Source organism: Marmota flaviventris, chromosome 3, assembly GCF_047511675.1.
Source record: "Marmota flaviventris isolate mMarFla1 chromosome 3, mMarFla1.hap1, whole genome shotgun sequence".
NCBI classification, from domain to species: Eukaryota; Metazoa; Chordata; class Mammalia; order Rodentia; family Sciuridae; genus Marmota; species Marmota flaviventris.
Genome location: NC_092500.1, coordinates 58,995,882 through 59,017,478, shown reverse-complemented (window position 1 = coordinate 59,017,478; position 21,597 = coordinate 58,995,882). Strand labels below are relative to the sequence as shown.

Sequence of the window (21,597 nt, the reverse complement as noted above, 5' to 3'; positions counted from 1 at the left end):
ATGGGGGACAGGGATCTAAATGCAACTGTGTAGGGAGATTGAGAACAGGGACTCACCCACAATGACTAAACCTTTCTGAACCACATTTTATTAGTGGGCAAAGAGGCTCAGGGCAGGAGGGAGCAGCATTTAGAGGAGAGCTCTGGAAGGGTTGGGAAAGTCCTCTTCAAGAGTTCTTCTGTCTCCAAGGCCCACCTCATGATCAGAGGGGCTAGACACAAGATGCCCCAAAGAGGCAGGCCGAGGGAGTTAGTGCTGTTCCCAGAGAAAGAAGCTGTGTCTCTGCGGGAACCTGTCCTCACTACACAGTCACCTCCAGGCCATCACTCCCCTTCTTCTTGCAAATAAGCTTGCTCTTTTCACCGCGCCCAGGGCCCTGGATGACCTTGACAGCCACACTGCTCTCCTTGAACCTCAATGAGAACCTGGAGGGGGAACAGACAGAAAAACTAAAGCTAGTGCCCCCATCTCCTTAGCCCTACTCCTACATATCCATGATGGTTTCCACTCCTGGCCCTGAAGCAAGCACATGGTACATCCCCCACCCTCTGTCAGATGACTCAAGGTCCCAGAGAACTTGGGTGAGGGACTAAGAAACACTGCCAAGACCTGCCCTGACATAGCATCCTTCACTTTTACTGCACAAATTTCCCCGGTCACAATGACCATCAGCCCAATCATCTGTCTTAAGCTGTCCCTCACCACCAGCTCCATGGCCTTACCTCTCAGTCACAGTGACAGAAAGCTGCCTCTGCATGGCATCCAGCACAGCCTGGTACATTTTTGTCAGCAGTTCTATCACATGGTCACTGACCAACAGGAAGTCACCCTTGGATCCCACTGTTGACATCTTATAAGAGGAAAAAACAGCAGGAAAGGGATTCATTTTTTTCTCCTCAGAAGTAGATTAAGGGATATGAAAGACCCAGAGTGAGAGGTCTGGCCCCCATCAGCCCCAGATGCCCACCCTCTTTGGCCCCATCAGCTCAGATACCTCATTCAGATGCAAACCAAAGAGTCCATCCTGGAGGCTTGTGACTGACACCCCAGCCACACTGTCCAGCCCAATGACAGTTTTGGCCTGGGACTTCTTGGTGTCTGTGAGAATCACATGCCCCCTGGTTAGGAGGAGAATCCGGGCAGAAGTCTAGGGATGGAACAGGAGAGAGTGAGGATGGGCAGGATCAGCCTCCAGTCCGTTCTACTCAGCAGAGCACACACAGCCCTGTTCTCTGCCACCCACTGGCCCCAGATCTGGACGGGGCTGTGGGGAAGAGTTCAGCATGCAGGCCTTCACCTTGCCATTGCCACGGTTGACCTTCTTCACAGTCTCTGCCATCAGAATCGGGTCTTCCTCCCTGCCCTTCAGCTTCTGTAGCTTGGGGTTACTTTGCAGCCCAATGTAGTCACCACGGAATGGAATGGGGACACTAAGGACACATGGAAGGTACACAGTGGGGATAAGACCTTGCACCTCCCCACCCTCAGAGTATCTATCCTAGTTCTATGGGCCGTTCCCCCACCCTTCATCATATCCTTTGTCTCAGTGGTTCATAGATGTTATCCAGGACCAACAATATTAGCACCACTGGCAGACCTGGTAAGTCAGAAACTCTGAGGAAGGGCACAACATCTGGGTGTCTACAATCCTGCCAGGTGACGCTGATGCAGGCTCAAGTTTGAGAACCACCTCTGGATGGAACTAGCTGTGCAGGTTCTGAGCCCTCACCTCTGGGGGTAGGAGGCCTTCTTGCCCTTGAACAGTTGGCTGGCACAGAGCTTCTCCCTCAGCATCTGCACCTGCTTGGGGGACAGCTGATCGCGGAACTTCTTGCACTGTAAGGAAGGGGGAACAGCAGCTAAGATCATGGAGGTGAGGGCAGGCAGAGCTGGGGAGAAAGGTAAGACATGGACTAGCACATATTAGAGGAGAAGAGGAACAAAGGGAAAAGGACAGGCACTGGATGCTTCAAAAGTGTGTGCACTTCAGGAGAGGTCCAGGGCTGAGGATTGCTGAAGAGAAGGGAAGAAGCTGGAGAGGGAAATGGAAACTGTCATGTATGAGCATCATGAGGCATAGGCTCAGCACACAGGGCAAGGCTTAGCTCAGACGGGGGCTCAACAAGTATTTCCTGAATAAAAGAACAAATGTCATCACACTGAGTAAAATCAGCCAGACACAAAAAGACAAATACTATATGATTCCAAGTAATAGGAGGTATCTGTGATAGTCAAATTCATAGAAACAGGAAGTAGATTATAAGTTATGTGGGGGGAGGTAATGAAGAGTTAATGCTTAATGGGTACAGAATTTTAGTTTGGGGTGAAGAAAAATACATGATGGTGATGATTGCACAACAACGTGAAGGTACTGGACACCACTGAACTGTACACATGAAAATAGCTAAAATGGTAAATGTTATGTAATCCATATTTTACTACAATAAACAAAAATGGGGGTGGGGCGAGTAGAAGATGGAGAAAAGAAAAGCACAAAGGTAGCTTATCCTTACCTTCCATTGGTGGAAGAGCTGATGCAGCTCCTCATTAGCCCTGTTGAAGCACTTGTAGGGGGCCGCTGGCCACGTGTTGTCCAAGACCTTGGTAGATGGCAAATTGTTCTTCAGGCCCAGCAAGAATTTCTGTGCCTGGGTTGGGAGCAGAGGATTGGGAGTGGAATGATGATAAGTAACATTTCGTGGCAGGCAGACTCACACCCAGATCCTGCCACTCACCAGGAAGAAGGCTGCCCCTATGAGAAGCAAGAACAGAGTCAAAGAGACAAGGAGATCTATTAACATGAAGTGTAGATAGAGACTAGGAGGTGAGAGCATGAATGGAGAGTGGAGGAAGACAAAGACTAGCTTCAACCAGGGACCAGTTACCCAGGGCAGTGAAGTGGGAGGAACCAATACAAAGGCTGGTCTTAACATATTACTCCCATGTTTCCTATCCTCTCAGCTCAGTGGCCTACAGTTGGTGGCCACTGTCTGTGTTGGCTACTCAATGGGTAGCAAATCTGCTCTCTCCTCTGATCAGTCAGGTCTAACACCTCAGTCTGCCATTCAAACTCCCCCATTTAGAACCCCATTTAGGATCCTCTGCACTTCCCTTCCACACCAACCAGATAGGACTCCTTACCACACCTCTACTCAGCCCACACACTTTCCTTCCATGCCTAGCCTCCCTTAGCTTAGGTCTGCCCACCCAGATTCTGCTGCATCCTTTGAGATACAGCTCAAGCCCTCCCTGATTCTCCAGGCAATAGAGTGCCTCTCCTTACTCTGAAGCCTCCTCATACTTTGTCTAGACCTCTGTGTTTACATTACAGTTATTTGTATAGAAAACATCTTCCCCTTCTAGAAAGGGAGTCTTTGGGAGTAAAGATCTCATAGTACCAATTTTTTTTTTCACCATTCAACATTTATTGTCTCTCTGCCTGTCACTCTTCTAGGTATGAGGACACAGCAGTGAACAGAGTGCATAAAGTCTTGATTGTCATTGGGTTTACATTCTACAGGGGGGTGGGGAAGGAGACAGACCACAAGCAAAAGAATACAAAATGCAATATCAGATAATGCTATCTGATAGGATGCAAAGAAGCAGGCCCTGCAGCAGATATGACACATTCCAGAAACACAAAGAAAGACAGTGTGGCTGGAGTAGATTGAGCAAGAGGTAAGAAGAACCTTGGTTAGGGGCAGATCCTGAAGGACCTCATAGGTTTTGGTGAGGGTGTGGCAGCCTTTTACCATTAGAGGGCTTAAAGCAGAAGAGTAACATGATCTGACTTAGGTGTTTTTTTTTTTTTTTTTAATACCTAATATGGCTTATTTTTTATTTTGAGTTTTTATGTTTGCAGAAAAGCTAGGAAAAAAATCTATTATGAACACATCTATACTGTGTACCCCCTTACCTAATTCCCCAACTAATAATGTTAACATTCTGCCTTCACTATATGCTCTTTCTTATGTATACTAGCACACACATACATACTCACATAGACACAAATCCTTGCTACCCCACTATCCTTCGTAGGTTACAGATATCATGACATTTCCCCCCTAGAACTTCATCATGCATCTCCAAAGAGCAGGGATACTCTTGCATAACCATAATTCCATCACACCTAAGAAAATCCACATTCATTAGAAACACTCATCTAACAGCCATCTAGGCTCAAATGTCTCCATATGTCCTTTATAAGCTTCTAAACATGTCCTTTTTAGCTCCATTTTTATTTTTCCTGTTCTAAGATGCAATCAAATTTGATGCATGATATCTTACTGTTTAGCCTCTATAATTTAGAACAAGGACTCTTCAGTTTTTACTGCCCAGAGAACACCTAGCACCCTGTTTGTTTATGGCATAGACTTATTGAAGATAGGGAAAATAACTTGATCTTGGGTACTGCAAAATGATTGGAATTTTATGAAAATGTTTTACTAAGACATGAGGTTTAAAAATTATAAAAATTACAATAGACAAAGGCAGAGCACGTGGTGTATTGCTGTCACTCTGCAAGAACTGCCCAAGTCTCCTCTCAGAAGCTGGCTTGGGCCACAGGACCTGAACCTGGTGAGGCCTCTAGTTACTCTGGAGTACCCAGTCCTTGGTCTGGTTTGATTTAATTCAAGAAACATTTCTAAGCATCTCTCATAATCTCCTTTGTTCCAATCAGTGTGGAACATCTGAGAACTTTATTCTTATTGCTTGTTTTGTCTATATTTAGAGAGTTCTGCCCTTCCCTATGCAGTCCTCCTGCCTCTTCTGCCAAGGGCCATGAGTTTCCCAGGCCTATGTTATTGTCAGACAGTCTTAGGCAGTGGTTAAAAGCCCTGGAGTCAAATAGTTTATATCTCAGCTCTATCATTCACCAGCTATGAGACCCCTGAGTCTTAGGGGTTTTTTGTTTTGTTTTTGTTTTTAACCTATAAAATGGAGGAAAGAAAAGAGACTACTTCATAGGACTACTGAAAAACCTTAAAAGTTAAGCATATGGGCTGGGGATATAGCTCAGTGGTAGAGAACTAGCTTGCCTATCATGAGGCCATGGATTCAATCCCCAACTCCAAAAAGGGAAAAAAAAAAAAAAAGAAATTAAGCATGTAAAGAGCTTAGCACATAGTAAGTGTTTAAAATATAATGGGCACATAGACTAGCCTTAGTTATCATCAAGGCCTTGGCAAACTATGGAATAGTGGGAAACACTGGAGGAATAATGCCTAGAGTCCCTACATGCTTCTATGGTGGGGTGTGATTTATTGAAATCTGAACCCAGCAGCTCCTGGGTTGACACTCAGCAGCTGCCTGATAAAATACAGGTGAAAGAAAGTGCAAGGGCCAGTCAGGAGATAGGAGCAAAATCAGATTACAGGTCTCAGGTATGGAGCAAGAAAGCACGTACTCTGGAGGTGCAGACACACTGGAGCCAGCAGGAGAGGAGGCCAGGTGAGGAAAAGGCCAGGGAGGAAAGAATTTCCCCAGGAGGTGGGAGGAATCACGACTGGGGGGACAACCAGGAGGCCCTGAGCCTCAGAACGCCAACTCCCCTCCTCAGCAGAGGGTCCCAGCCTCTCTGACAACAAAGAGAGGCTCCAATGAGTAGTAAGGGTCCTAACAATTGTCCAAAATCTCACTGATGGAAGTCAGTTATAATTACTGCAGTCCTCTGGCCAATCTCCTCTCCTCCTTCCCCTCTCTGGCCTTTCCCAGGGCTTCACTAAAGTGCTGCTTTCTCCCTGGCTTCTTTTCAGACACCTTTCAGAAGCACCACTGCTATCTGACAGGTGACTCCAGAAATCACACTTCTCTGTCCCATTTTCCTCCCTGGAAACTGCCCACAGTTTGAATGTGACCCCGGGCCTGGCTTTTTCCTGCCATCCTGACCCAAGTCCTCCAGAATTGAGAGAGATCCTTCCTGAGATTCATTTTCTGACTTGCCTGATATGGATTCAGAGGGCATAGAAGGAAGATGAGAATTGCTTTACCCTCACCCCAAAGTAGATCTTGGAAGGTTGGGCCAGTTAACCCTCTGTGTGTCCTCACTCTGTCCTGATATCCCAGTCATTCTTCCAACCCATTATCTCATGGACCAGATGGTAGACATGCTGGGACCCTTTCTGCTACAGGCTTCCAGCAGTATCCACTCAAGTCAAAATGCTGTCTGATTCTGCTCTGGGCCTGAGGCAGGCTGGGGCCACTCCCCAGGTTGCTGCTCCATCCAGTCTTCTTCTAGGACTCAGGTACACACAAGCTGAGGAAGCTCTTGGGGAAAGCTTTGAGTCACCTCTTCCTCTTCCAAATCTGCCCCAACCTCTTCCACCCTCCACTTCCACCCTAACACGCAGCACTTACTATGCTCTTATAGATGAAATTTGACAAGGTGAGGGCAGCTCCTGACCGGAAGTATTTTCGGTAATTCTTGCGAGCCTGGTGGGGATATACAAGGAAGAAGCCAAAGTGAAGACAGATTCTGGAAGAGGTTATTTTTTCAACCATGAAGGAAGAGAGCAAGATAAAGAGCTGAAACCGTAGGGGTGGATGGGTGTGAAGTCAGATGGGTGGTGGTGAGGGGGACGCCTACCGCAGAAGGCAGAGCTCTGCTGCTCTGACACACGTACAGATCTCCTGGACACCCCCTCACACAGGCCAGCGTGGGAGGAATGCCTGGGTGCCACAGACCCGCCCTTGGGTTTCCTTCTCCCCAGAAGCTGGCTTAATCCAGGGGAGGGGGAGCCACGTGCAGAGAGGATCCCTTCTACCTCCCCCTTACCTTCCACCCTCTCACAAAAGCCTGGATCAACAAAGCCGATGCCTTCATCCTCCCATAGTGTTTCTTTTGCTGTAGAAAACATTAGCACTGTGAGCAAAAGCCACATCCTGAATCACCTCTCCCACGCTAATGAAAGGGTTGGGATTTGGGGAGAAACTGTACCTTGTTGCCCCGAAACCAAGCTGATATGAGGATCTGACTCTTCCGCATCAGCTGGTAGTGGGTTCGGCAGCGCCAACCCCGGTAAGTCTTCTGTATGAGGGTGGCCAGCTGCTGGAGCCTCAGGCGCCTCTGCTCTTCCAGATAGAAAAGCTGTGGGGGAAGAAAAGGGTGGGGCAGAGGGGCTGGCCTAGGGAACAGTGCTGTCCTCCTGGACCCCACAGGACCATAGGCTTCCCAGCCCTCAAGGAGCTCTGCTTCAGGCAGAGGCCTTCAGAGAAGGCCAGGCTGCACACCCAGCTCCCAAAACTCAGGGCAGGGTAACACTCATGAGGATTCAGTTCCCAAGGATAGGTCTCCTGCAGACTTCCTGAGCCACAGTCCATTCCAGGTTATGGGTACCACCTTCCCTCCAGCCTTTCTTAAGTGGGATTTTGAATCCTCCACCTTCCACCCCCACCAAATGCAACAGCACTTTCTAACTCACAGTCTTGGGGCTTCTGATGAAAATCTTTGTCTTCCCAAAGGCCAGCTCCTCTGAGGACATGCTCAATTCCCCCAGCAACTTCTCAACTCCCTCCCTACAGAAGCAAATGAGGGAAAGCTGTAGAGGGACATCTCAGAAGAGAGTCCTCTTCCATGTTGCCTCTAATCCTTTCAGCCTCTAGGAAGAGATCTTTCGTTTCCTCCAGTATCCATCCACCAGCTTCAGGAGATATGGCTGGCGCCTCCAGATGCCTTCCCCAGAGATGTTCCCTGTGCTGCCCTTCACTGCTCCCTAGTCTCCCCACAGTGTCTTACCTGTCTCCTCCATTCCAGTGAGGCCAGGTGCTCCGGCTCAGCAGTCGGTACCTTTCCAGGAAAGACTTGTAGCCCTGCCGGTAGGCATAGCCTGCCCTTCGCACCCGCACATTCTCCAGCAGACCCAGGTACCGTGCCTGCACTGCCACCAGCTCTGAGGAGAACCGACCTTGCTGCTGATGCTCATTGGGCTTTATGCACCTGGTAGGAAATGGAGTAAGGTACAGGATTCAGGAGCAGATACAACTGCTGGTGGGGACTGTCCTGGTCTCCACACACCTATTCCACACACAGTCTCCTTAGCTGAAAATTTCAGTGAAAGTGAACCACTCATCTTCCCAGTTTCACTCACTACTCTGATACTATCCTCTCCACCTACAAGCCATTCAGCTTCTCATCTGGCTCTGTCTTCCATGAAGAAAGGATCTCTGACACCCTGTTCCAGAGACATCCCCCACAGACATGTTCTGCACTGCATGGAGCCTGCACATGTCATCACCTATGAAGCATGTTCCCCTGTGTGCCCAACTTGTCACCTGATGTAATTGGGGTTCTTGGAATACAGGTTCTTCATGAGTATTGCCACAGAATTCTTGAACTGGGACCCAGCAGTTGGGGGGCGTTTGAGGGATGCCTGTTTGGGATTGCCCTCAGGGAACAAGGACCGAAGGAGAGGGTGCTGGGCCTTCCACATGGCCTGGGACAAGTCTCGGAAGAGTAGGTCATTATTCTTGTCAATGAAGCTGGTCACATTGTACATTACCTATAGAGAAGCAGTTATCGGTTTAAAAATTCCACACACTGTTCCAGCACTGGGTCCTCACAGTCTTGTTGTAAAGTATTGTCAGCTCTTATCTCACCCCAAACCCCGCCCCCAGCTGCCTTCAGCCTGTGCCCAGGCCCTAGTCTTTACCCAACATTCCTGCTATATCACCTTGCCCGCATAGTGGCAGATGCGAAAGCAGCTGAGACCCATGTTGTGGTCATACAGGCGCTGGGCATTCTGGGTGACTTTGCTCTCGTAGTGACTGTGGTTGGAGAAGAGCTGGTTCAGCTTCGCTAGGAAAGTAGAGTCACTGACCACCCCAGGCCGCAGGCACTCCTCATCCAGCATGGCCAGGATGCCTCGTTGATTCTGGGCCAAGGGAACAAGATCAGTGCAACCTAGACCTGATCCTTCAAGATGTCCACATTCTCATCATTGCCTGCTCTAGCCCTTCATAGCCTTTGCTCTCCTTTACCATTCTTACCAAGGGGACAGTGGAGAGAAAGACAGGGGAAGGATGTTCTGGAAAGGGAGGTCCTAGAGGTAAGAAAAAGATAACTCACATGTTCAATGAGGTTACAGATGATGCCATTATCAAAGTATTCCACCTTTGTCCATGGTATACCCTGGTAAGGGGAGAGAGAAATTGTAGGAGCAGATTCAAATCAAGTCTCCAAAGACCTTCCTTTTACCTATCCTACAAAGGACCATCAGAAAAGCCCATAATTCCAAGAGTCCTTAGTATGGTTCTATTCCAGCCTCCAAGTTGGTGGAGAATTTGAGGGGTGAGTGGACACACAAATGGCAGGAACCTGAGCCACCTGAAAGAATAGGTGAGACAATGCAGGTAGTGCAGGATGGGAGGAAAGTATAATATTTTGGGTGGAGAACAGGACAGAGATTACTCCAGTATGGGAGTGGGGAGGGATCCATGTGTCTGTGAAAGAGTAATGGCTACTCTTCTCTGACAATAAACTCTAAGACTGGAACACTTGAGCAAGAGTTTAGCATCAAAAATAAAACTCAACTGATAACACTTTCTAAGATCTACATCAGTAATTTTCAGACTTGAGAGTTCATCCTAATCACCTGGAGGACTTGCTAAACACAGATTTCTGGGTCCTCCCCAACCAAGTTTCAGATTCAGCAGGTCTGAGATGGTGCCCAGGAATTTACATTCCCAACATGTTCCTAGGTGATGCTAACGTTGTTGGTCTAGGACCACAGTTTAAGAACCACTGATCTAGACCATACTTTGGGAAAATATAAAACTTTAAAAAGCAAAAATGGCACAACAGCAAAAGACTCAAAGACAATCGTTCTCTGCTTTAGGGAATTGTTGAGCTTCAGGCCCACAGTCAGGATAGCTCCTAATCTCTCCCAGGCTGAGGTCACTCCCAAATGTGGCTAGGGAGCACAACCCTTTCTTTTTTTCCAGGTCTTTGGAGAAAGTAGAAGGAAATTAAATCAAGTTTCTCTCCAACTTCATCCTAAAAATATCTTCCCTAACTGGTTAAATGAATTATGATAACCTTATAATCCTGTGTAGGTATAAAAAAGATCTTTATGTGGAAAAATCTCTTGCTAAGTGATGATAGCAAGATGCATAACACTGTATTTACTGCCATTTATATAATTTTTGTAGAAAAAAACATTTACATATTTGCTTGTATCTATGCAAGAAACCTCTGAAGGGAGGCCCATCTTGGTTGCCTCTGGCTGGGGATGGAAACTAGGAGGCCAGGGACAAGGATGGCAGGGAGACTTTGTGTACACACCTTTTTAAGCTTTTTGAAAATTGAAGCACAGGAATTATTATCTATTTGGTAATTTAAATTGTTAAAATAAAAATACACAAAACAACTTCAAAAACTCTTTCGCACATTGTGACCACATTGCCTGAAATTCTGCCACAACAGATTCTTGAGAATTAACAAGGAATATCCCTGGGAGGGTTTTGAAGAGTGAGACAGCCATTCACACTTTGGGATGGATTAGCTCAATCAGAGAACTTTTCTAATGCCTCGCCATAGAAAACAGGAGTTTGCACTGAATCAGGGAAGGGGTGTGGAAATTTGGAGCCATGGGGCACTTCCAGTGAGGAAGTCTGGAATCAGAGTGCTATGAGGGGATGGCAACATCAGCAAGCGCCCAGAGGAAACAAAGGATTCTGAGATGTTGGAGAAAGGCACAGAAAGGAATGTGGGAGGATGCCAAGCCCAAAAGAAATGTCCCTTCTAAATCTGGATCACAGACTGCCATAGGCCATGCACAGCTGTCACTTCATTCATGTCAGGACTCTCCACAGACACATCCTTACATCAATCTGTCCCCTGCTTGGCCTGGCCTGGAGTGGAGGCTGGGAACACAGAGGATGGGAGCAGAGCATTAGGACTACTTAGGAATGCTGAATGCTCAGCTGTGCAAGAGAAACTTTTCATCCTTTGTGTTCCCATCTGGAGATAATTTAGAGGAAGTTGTGGTCAAGAGGAAAGGAAGATCTGGCATATGTCTGGAAATAATTAAAAGAGTAAGGGGGCACTGGGGATGTAGCTCAGTGGTAGAGTGCTTGTCTAGCAGTCATGAGGTCCTGGGTTTGATCCCCAGTACTGGGAGGAAAAAAAAAAAGATTAAGGGGAGGGAGAAGACTTAGCTTACCTCTCTCTTATATTCCTCTTGCTCCTCCTTCAGGGTCAATTCTATGAATACCTGCTGCAGCTTCTCATTGCAGTAGTTGATCACAAATTGCTCAAAGCTATTATCCTGAGGGTTAAAGAGAGAGATCAGCTCACCCAAGACCTTTCCTCCCTTGCAGCCCTACCTCCATCCTCTCACATCCCCCCATCAGCCTGCCCTCCGTAACCAGGAAGCAGGCTGCTGAGGTTGGGTGAGACTCTCTCACCTCTAATATCTCAAAACCGTAGATATCCAGGACCCCCATTACCTTCTTCTTCTCTCCAATGCCTACCTGAAGAGGAGAAAAGATAAATCTAAGGACAGGCCCTATGAGCACACCAGACCAGGCCCTTCTGGAGCAGACAGGGTCAGAGTGGGGGCAAAGAGGACTAGAATGAGTTTGACCAAGCTGAAAAGGAACTGTGGTATCTTATTCTCCTTCTCCCTCCATAAGCTGCAGGATAAGCAGAGGAGGAGGAAGGAGGAAAAGGAAGATAGAAATAGATTCCAGGATGATGTTCCCATGATATGAGGTAGAAAGACATTAAAATCCTTTCAGGATAATAACTATCCCTTATGTTTATAGAGCATTTACAAAAAAAAATCCATTTCATTTAATGAGCTTATCATAACCTTATAAAGTATGATTATTCCCATTTTTCAGACCAAAAAAATCAAATTTCAAAAGGGAAAAGCAATTACCCCAGCCTAAATTCAAGTCTCATCTTACCTGCTGCCTTTCAGTAGTAGCTTCTAAGTAGATAGTACTTTCATATAGATAATTGCTTAAAAACAGCTTTATTTGGGCTGGGGGTATAGCTTAGGATCTTTGTGAAATTGAAAGAACACATAGCTGGGAAGTAGATGAATCAGACTGTCAAACTCAAACACCAGTGATGTTGCCACAACACATGGAAAGGAGCTGTACCCTTCCCCCATCCTCTTTCCATCCATCTCAGAAACCAAGGAATGGAGATGGGAGCCAATGTAAGAAGCCGCAGCAGGCAGAGGGCATTGAGGGAAGAGGCCCATCACTCACCTTGATGCTCTCATTGATTCGATTCACTATCCAGTTGAAGAGGCGGTTATAGATGTTCTTAGCCAGAGCGTCACGAGCATACTGAGCCTGCAGGGAGCACGGGCAACTTGGTTAGTGTGGAAGCCACAAAAACAGACTCAAAAGCAGCCCCTTTCAGGAAAGCCCTTACCTGGATGACATTCAGTACAGTGACCACCTTTTCCTTGGCTGTTTCCATGGTCCTTGAGCACAAAGCTCTCTCTAGTTCCTCAGAATTCAAACCCACCATCTCCCCAATCTCCTGAACACCTGGAGTGATGAGGAAATAGAACCTGGCCAAAGAAGGGGCTTCCCTCTGGGGAGAGGATAATAAGTGAAGCTGTCTGTGAGACTGGTGCCCTGGGTCTTGCTGGGGAAGTCACTATAGCTAATTCAGAACATGGCCCTGGAGGAATGGGGGTGGGGGAGGCACCGTGGGTGTTGGGATCTAGGCACTCTGTGTGCAACCTCTACTTTAATATGAATATCTCCTGAAATAGTTGTGATTACCCCTATTTTGCAAAGAAGCAACTGAGACTGAGAAATCTTGGACCCAGTTCTATTAAACTTTACCACCTCATTGGGAGTTCTCATTGAGTCTCTGGGAGCAGAACTCAGGGGTGGGCTGCGTGAGATTCATCAGGTGAAGTCAATTATACTGGAGATGGTTAAATAGGACTCAAAGTAGGAGATTCAGGATGGGGGCTCTAGCAGGTAGGCACAAACCTTTCCCATCACGAATGCCACTTGCTGGGATTCCACTGGCCTGGAATTCATCAGTCAGTTCCACGTTTCCCAGCTTCAGGACCAGGGCTGTCACCTCTAGCACTTGTCGAATTTCCTCCTCTGAGAACCCAATCACTGTCATTGCACTCTTGGGGAGAAAGCAGAATTCAAGCTGAACTAGTGGTACCAGTCCAATTCCATCTTTTTCAAAGCCAGAACCTGGGCTCAAGGGACAGACTAAGAGTCTGAGCCTGCCCCACATTGGTCACCCACCTGTACATCTTGGAAGTTGGAGGCATCATCCATGCCACCCACTGTGGATACTTCCTTGTTCAGATAGGTATAGGCACTTGTATCCCGCTCGAGCTTCAGGGCCTCTGGGAGGGCCAGCATAGAGGAAGAGGGTTAGTACTAGGCTCTCCGTAGCCCTGTAGCCTTGACATCTTGTCATCTCACTGTCCTTGACCTCATTGGATTCATTCCTTTATTCCTAAGGTTGGTCTTAGGCTCTTCCCTTTTCTCCTTTGTTTGGGGATCATTAATTCCTATATTGATAGACCTAGGTAGTATTTAAGGCTTGGGTATTCATACTTATTGTTTTCCCAACTTTTATGAAAGAAAAGCTTCATTTGCCACTTCTCCCCACACTTGGGGTTTTAAACAATGAAAACAATCAAGCAAACCCTCCATCCTGTTCAGGTCTCAGTGCCTTTGGGAAGACGAAGGTAAGGAAAGAAGACAAATACCTATCTTCTACCCTAACCCTGGAGCTCAAAACCTCACTCACCCTTGGCCGAGGTTGCTCATTCATTATATGTTCACCAAGCACCAACAAAGTGGCAGATAGTGTGTTCCCTGACTATGACACCTCTTCTAGAAGATTTATTCTGAGGCTGAGGAGTTGAGTTAAATGGCTCTCTTATGTTCCCCTGCAGTGAATCTCTATCCTAGCCCACATCACATGGGCTGCATTTTGGTTTCTTTCTCTCTCTCCCACAAATGAGCAACCTGTGTATTTGGACTGTGTTTTTCATCTCCATATTCTATATGCCTAGCTGACAGGTAGGAACTTTTTTCTTTTAACAAATGAATCAAGGAAATGTTAAAATGTGTATACCTAAATGTTCAAAGCTGCATACCTAAGATATTCTAATCAGGAAGCTTGAGAGGTGTCAATTATCTCTTTTGCAAATAAGCTGAGAATCAGGGAGTATGCCTTAAACTAGAGTTTAATGGCAGCTCCCTCTAGCACACAAATTTTGAAACAAGAGCCTGCTAAGGAAGGGCATCTGGAGGAAGAATGAGTCAGAAAACCTAGGGATAATGACACCAGGGAGACTCCATCTAGACTCAGCTTAAACTAAGAGGTGAAGAAACAAGCTAGAACAAGACTCCAGTGCCTATGATTCAGACAAACCGAACATGGCTGAGACTATTAAGCCAAGCAGGAGGATAAGACCTGTGAAGACTCTTGAACCATAGAGATCTCCAGGAGGGGAAATGTAGTCAGGCATAGGACCAGCAGAGAATAACAAGAAACCAAAGGGACAGATGTCTGGGGACCAGAAACTCATGGTTCTCCTAGCAAGAGAGGAAATTAGGAGGTAAATTCTAGCAGGGTCAAAGTCCCACCAGAGCCCACAGTGATGCCCATCCAGAGCCACCTCCATCCAATCCAGCATCCAGGCTCTCCCCCAGGACAAAGCAAGGGACTCTACACCTTAATCCCCTAAAGCCATTCATACAGGTCTATTGACACCAGTCACAGTGTACTGCAATGTATCTGTTTACATGCATGCTATAACTAGAAGACTAAGTTCTTTAAGGACAGGGCCCATGTCTTACTAAACTTTGTATCCCTAGAGGCTAACATAATGCCTGATCATAGTAGGTGTTCAAGAGTTATCTGAAGAATGAATGAATGAATGAATGTATAAAGCCACTTTAAACTATCTAAGAAGAGAAAATCAGTGACAGAGTCCTAGGTGAGGCTGATGTAGGCCCAGGACAGCTTCAACTAGAGTTCCTTGAAAGTTCTTGAACACTTACAACATTTTAGCTTCTTTCCAACTATAAATAAAGCCCGTGAAGTTGGAGGTAGGAAGGAAGGTAGATGGGGGTGATTGTTCCATATTTAAGGCCAGCTTGGGGAAAGAGGAATCAGGCAGGACAGAGGGATGAGAGTAGTGAAAAGGCAAGAAGCATATCCCTGGCAATCAATCCACAGCAAAGGAAGAGAACAGTGGGGTCATGGGATTTGTCCCCAACAATGAGTGGAAAGGTTCAAGCTGGGGAATTCAGACAAGGAGAGGTCTGGGGCCTCAAGGGATGGGCACCACTGGGTTCACAGGGGCCTGGGGATCTGGCTTTGCCATGTGTCCAGGGAAGGCACCTACTCAACAGTTGTGCATCTGCTCCAGCCAGCAGCTGATAGAAAATGTGGAAGTTCCTTTCCCCTTTGAGCTGCTTCACCACTCGGGATTTCTCAAGCAGATCTGGCAGAAAATTAGGAAAAAACCTCCTGAGGGCCTGGGAAATACCTCGGCATCCATCTCATTCTGCCCTCAGCCCTGGTGCTCCTAGTGGTTGGGAAGTTTCCAGAAGTCTAATGTTCTTCCTTCCTATAGAAGTAGATGAGCAGAAAGGGATGCTGCAGGGCAGGGGCAGGAGAGTTGGTGAACAACATGGGGAAGACACGTACAGTTTGTGATGACGCCGCCAAGAGGATATCCTTTGAAGTCAAACTCAATATCCATGTATTTTCCCTTCAGAAAGAGACCAGAGAATGACTTTGCTTCTCCCCCTCTCACCACCCTGTCTTAATTCCCCACCTGCTCCTCCCAGGCTGGCCACATTCACTCACAAATCGAGAGGAGTTGTTGTTGCGAATGGTCTTGGCATTGCCAAATGCTGCAGGGATAAGAGAGGGCAAGTGAGGTGGCTGAGGGGAGAGAAAACTCCAGAGAAGGGAAGGAGAAATCCTCATGCCAATCTCAGTTTTCAGGCTAAACAGGAGAAAAGTGGTCTTGGAGCACTGGGGAAGTGGGTCTAGGTCTGAGGGATTCTGGGGCTGGGGACTGGGGAAATGGGGGGAATGAAGAGGGCAGAGACCAGAATGCTCACCCTCCAGCACTGGGTTTGACTGAAGTAGCTGTTCCTTCACAGAGTTCACCTGCTCCCCTTTCCCACAGACGGCAGCCACATAAGACATCACCAGCTTGCTAGCCTCTGTCCAGAAGAAACTCTTACTCAGGGGTCCACCCAAGACTAACCCATCCTCCCACCTTCCTCCTTAACTTCCCTCACCCTAGCACCTCACACCCCCTTGGAATCAGAAAGAGTGGGAACAAAATCTGGGTTGGAAGGAACAGGGCTGGGTTTGGCTTGGAAAGAGGTAGGGAGGAGGTTCCAGAGGTGACTCCAAGGCTTCCTGGCCAGGTGCCTCACCAGTCTTCCCAGCTCCACTCTCGCCTGTGATGAGGATACACTGGTCTAGGTCCCGGTCCCTCAGTGATTGGTATGCCACATTTGCCAAAGCATAGCTGGTAGGGAGGAAGTGGGCTATGACTAATGGGAGGCCAACCCAAGACACCAATTTCACTCGTCCCTAGCACTATGCTTATTCACCCTCCCCAAATGGGTCAGATCAGATAAGAAACAATAGGCCTAGGAAGGGGCCTCCAGAGGGCCAGGGGAGAAGGGGGCAGCTGGTGAATCCTCTTTAGGGGATTGTTACAAAGCTGGGAACTTGTCAGCCTGGGTCCCTCTACTCACATATGGGGCTTTAACTCATAGAAGGTATAGTCCTGGTATTTGGCAATGAACTCCGGGCCATAGATGGGCAGCTGTTGGTAGGGGTTCACTGAGATCACCACGTTCCCAATGTAGGTCTGGAACCAGGAAGAAGGCGAAGGGAATGAGCATGAACTCTCCAACACACCCACAGCCAGGGGCACCCACAGTAAACTAACATAAATCTCCTTGTTTTCATAACGAAGCTGAAGGTTCTTGAGCAGAGACTCCTCCTCCAGGGGTTCCAGGAGGACAAGGTCCTCCACGCCAATGGTACCTTCTAGGATAGGCATGTCCTGAGGGGCTGTGGATCCTAGGAATAAAAGGGCAATTTGTTGATGTCTGCTTAGCTTAAGAGGCCACATGAAGGGAAGAGGGCAGAAGGACCTGGGAGCTTTCCTTTCCCCCTGTCCAGGAGAATACCTACCTAAAAGGGCTTTTGGACCAACCAAAAAGGCCAACATTCTCTGTGGGATGTAGGGGGAACCCTCTGCTCCTGAGGTGGAAAGGACAGAACAACCCGCCTCTGACCACCTGGGGAAGAAGAACTGCCAGCAATGAGGGAGCAGAGTTGTGCTGGAAGGAGAGAGGGCTGAGGAGGAGAGGGTTAAGCCACAGCCAGGTGAGAAAGCTCCCTCCCTCCTGCTCTGAGGCCCTGGCCAGCACCCAGACTCTGCTCAATCCCCTACTTCTCCAAGCCCCTATTCCAGTCAGCCAACCCCATATAACTAATTCAGGAGCTCTTCCAGAGGTCTCTCCTCCCCTGCCATTGTTACAACCACCTTCATTTTTATTTCTTATTATATTTTTTGTGGTACTAGGGATTGAACCTAGGGCCTCACACATGTTGGACAAGCAGTTTATCACTGAACCTCATCCCCAACCCCTTTTTTAAATTTTACTTTGACATAGGGTCTCCATGAATTTCCCAGGCTGGCTTCAAACTTGCAATGCTCCTGCCTCAACCATCCTGAGTTGCTGGGATTATAGGCATGTGCCACTATGCCTCACTGAGCTTCAACTTTAAATGGCGAGTCAAGGAGGCAATGAATTAGAGAACAGAGGCAGGAGTACTCTGAAAAATATTGGAATTCCTGCAGGTACAGTAGCACAGGCCTCTAATACCAGCAATTCAGGAGGCTACAGTAGGAGGATCTCAAATTCAAGGCCAGCCTCAGCAACTTAGCAAGACACTATCTCAAAATAAAAAATAAAAGCTCCTGGGTCAATCCCCAGTACCAAAATCAAACAAACTGGAATTCCCTATAAAAAAATGAGAGTGGAGTTTGCTTCCCCAATTAATAAATAGCTGTCAGGCCTCTGGATGTCCTCTATTTTTCCATCTCTAGCTTTTACACCCATTCCTGTAAACTTCTGGCATGGACTTTGTCCAGAAGGACACACCCAGCTTTTTAGTAGCTGGTAGGTGGGCAAGGAGGTAAGCTACAGGGAGAGTGGGGGCTGGGCCCCCATGCAGTAGACAAATGGCATGACAGGTATTCTCTCAGGAGGAAGCCCAGCCCTCTTCAGTCTTTCCTGTGGAACTGAGTAGGCGGGGTGGCCTTGTACAGGACAGCAGTGTTTGTACAATGGTCAATGCCACTCCCAAATAGGAATAAGAGAGACACATTCTCCCACTCTCCTGTATCTTAGAACCTGAATGGGGGAGGGGAGGAGAGGGAGAGAAATGAAAGGTGGGGCAAGAAGGGATGGGGCTTTCTTCTTTCCTCAACCTGCTTCCCCTAAGCTCCAGTAACTTCCTAGACACACCTAAGGAGGCAATAAGAATACTGATAAAAGCAGTCTCCAGAAATCATGCAGCATTTACCATGGGCCAGGCTGGGCTCTAAACACTATGCAAATACTAATTGATTTGGTGCTTAGAGTATCCTGATGAAATAGATACTATGGTTATCTCAGATTTTCCAGATTAAAAAAAAAAAAAAGGGCTGGGCTACGGTGTAGATCAGTGGTAGAGAACCTGCCTACCACACACAAAGCCCTGGGTTCAATCCCCAGTACTGCAACAACAACAACAAAACAAAAACAAAAAACGCTGAATCTTTGAAGTAACATGGAAGGGTGAGAAGCAGAAGGTGGGTTAGAAAGAGGCATTTTCTTTGGGTTTGAATTTGAGAGGAGTGGGAATGTAATTAGTTGGAGATAGAAAAGGGAAAAGGAAGAAGGCCTCAAGTGGAGCACCCCAAGGTATGAAAGAGGAGCAGTGACGAGTCAAGGCAGGACTTACCACACTGGTGTAATTCAGCGTCCCTTGGAGAATGGTGAATGAAATCCCAATTTGACAAGAAACAGGCAGGAGTCCCAGGTGCCAAGGGTGGAGAGGTATCTCAATTAACAGGAGCTGTCCATGGTGTCGGGAAGCCAGGAAAGAGGTTGATCTTTTTCTAATGTCCACTCTTCTGACCTTCCTTTGTGCTGCTTCCTTCAGTCCAGGTTCCCTATGCCAGTCAAGCCAGGAGGGGCTGGGAGAGATGGCTGCTCAGCACAAAGTCCGAGGCTTTTCCTGCTTAGGGTGTGGCTCACTTAACCCTTGCAGGTCTGCCATGCTCAGTCTCACCTGGCTGGATTTCACTGAGAGTTCTTGCTCCATCCACTGTCTCCAAAATTTGGAAGTGAAAGTAGGAAAAATGAAATTCATAGCCAAGGGAAATGTTTTCCAAGAAGTCAGGAATTGTGCCAAGGAGGAAGGCAGGCTGGAATATCTTCCTAGCAAAGAAAGTACTTCCCTCCAGCCTCCCTTTCCTATCTTATTGGGAGTCATAGGTTATTCATGATATTATTTGGGGAGTTAGGCAGACAAAATTCCCAAATCTTTCTCTAGTTCCCTCTGCCTGTGAATCAGAACTCGTCACAAAGATTCAAATATTAAAATTCACAGTAGTAATACCTCACATTTGTATGGACATCACAGTTTCACTGAACTCCCAACTATCTCTTCTGAGTAGCCCCACCCTGTGATATAGGCAATGCAGACTCTCCATTCAAAAGGCAAACACCGAGCTCAGAAATATTAGTCCACAGCTACACATGTCAGAACCAGGAACAGAATGCACCGTCCTAAATCTATCCCAAGGTATAGTTCACATTCTGATGTTTGTGATTTTTTTTTTTTTTTTTACTTGTAAATGGACAGAATGCCTTTGTTTATTTTCATGTGGTGCTAAGGATCAAACCCAGTTCCTCATACATGCTAGGCAAGTGCTCTGCCACTGAGCTGGAGCCCCAGCCCATGATGTTTATTCAGATCTAAGAACTGAATAAGACTCTGAGATGGTGTTTCCTGCGCATTAGCCTAGCAGAAAGTAGCTCCCTCTGATAGATAAAAAGCCTATCAAATCCAGTTTCCCAAGCACCCTCTCATCTACCAGAAAATTCCTAAACAGTAGGCCTCTTCTGCTTGCCATCCTCTCTCCCAGGCATGCACAAAGAGCAAATTAGGTAATTACACACACTTAACTAAAGATAGAGACTTGATTCTCCAACTCCCAGCCATGGCTGCTTGGTTCAAGGTCCAAATTCTATTGCTCTCACAGAAACACTCTGCAGAAGACTGGGCCATCAGCAGTTCCATTATCAACCTGCCCTTACATAATTTATTGATCCACTGTATCTATTTGAAGTGGGGGGAAAGCAAGGAAAAAAGAAAGAGAAAGCTGAGTGGAAGTGAGTTAAAAACATTATCGCTGTTAAAGTGGAGCATTACCACAGGATCGGAGGCAGAAGTGACTACAGACCCCATTTTTTAGTGGAGGAAACAAACCTAGAGTGAGAAAAATATTTTTCCAGAGCCACACCACTGCAAATCTGACAAAGTACTAGAACCCAGATCTCATGTTCTCTTGGCCAGGAATCTACAGTCACTTGGGATATATCTGTGTGTCTACCCATTCATTTATTTGAGTGTTTACTATGTGATCTTAGGAGAGAAGTGACTATAAAATGAAATGGCAACCTTGGGTTTTAAAACAATGGTATGAATACCACAACCATAGCAACCAACTATGCTAGTCTGCCTAGGACACATGATAGGTCCCACCCACCTGGAGGTATGAATTTGGGTATCAAAGTCCTGGGTAAAATGGAACATGTAGGTCACCCTAAATTAGCAAGGTACAAAGAAACACACCCAAGTCTGCAGGGATTTCAAGATCTATCCATCTATCAAAACACGTCCTAAGGTGGGAGGTACAGAGGGATATAGCATTGTAATCTCTTTCTAGACAAAACTGAAGCAAATGGAACTTATTAGCTTATTCTTCTACTGAGTCCTAAACCACCTTACTTGGCCCCATTAAAATGTCCAATCTGGAATATCTCATTGGTAGAGTGTTCCCTTAGCATTTGGTAGGCCCTAGGTTCTCCTAGCACCAGGGGAAAAAAGGTCTGGTCCATGTAATAGGCATGAGGAAACTTTTTGGAGTGGTGGAACATTCTATATCATGATTGTGGTAGTTGTTATACAACTGACCCTGTCAAAATTCAGCAAAACCGTACCTGAAACAGATAAATTTTATTGTATAATAAATTATACTTCAATAAAGCTGGCAAAAAAAAAAAAAAGCAAACAAAGAAGAAACAATTCCAAACCCTATCTTGTGGATTTCTAATAAAGCTGGGAGGGTAGCAATCTGATTTAAACCAATTCACTCAATAATTCTGAGATATAAATTTTTCAAAGATGCTATACAATAAAAATACCTTAAGTTTGAAGATATGATGGGCAAAATATTTGGTAGCAGTTATGCAATAAAAATACCTAAAGTTTTAAGATATGATTGGCAAAATATTTTGGTTCTCATAAGTTATCTGATGTCAATTAGTAAT

General features: G+C 46.6%; 1 protein-coding gene across 1 annotated transcript; it reads right to left on the bottom strand.

The window, feature by feature from the left end:
- Window positions 1-66: 66 nt before the first annotated feature.
- Myo1a (myosin IA) lies at window positions 67-17,045 on the bottom strand. The gene is made up of 27 exons (XM_027928629.2): window positions 16,932-17,045; window positions 16,735-16,850; window positions 16,408-16,502; window positions 16,084-16,188; window positions 15,824-15,870; window positions 15,662-15,725; window positions 15,357-15,455; window positions 13,234-13,337; window positions 12,961-13,108; window positions 12,386-12,504; window positions 12,217-12,303; window positions 11,404-11,469; window positions 11,160-11,264; window positions 9,065-9,127; window positions 8,670-8,870; window positions 8,272-8,498; window positions 7,736-7,936; window positions 7,422-7,515; window positions 6,938-7,087; window positions 6,776-6,844; window positions 6,358-6,432; window positions 2,514-2,648; window positions 1,730-1,836; window positions 1,298-1,430; window positions 995-1,147; window positions 723-850; window positions 67-425 (listed from the first exon to the last, which is right to left on the bottom strand). Exons 1-27 carry the CDS (start codon window positions 17,043-17,045, stop codon window positions 302-304), a joined length of 3,129 nt encoding a protein of 1,042 aa, XP_027784430.1. The 3' UTR covers window positions 67-301.
- Window positions 17,046-21,597: the final 4,552 nt, after the last annotated feature.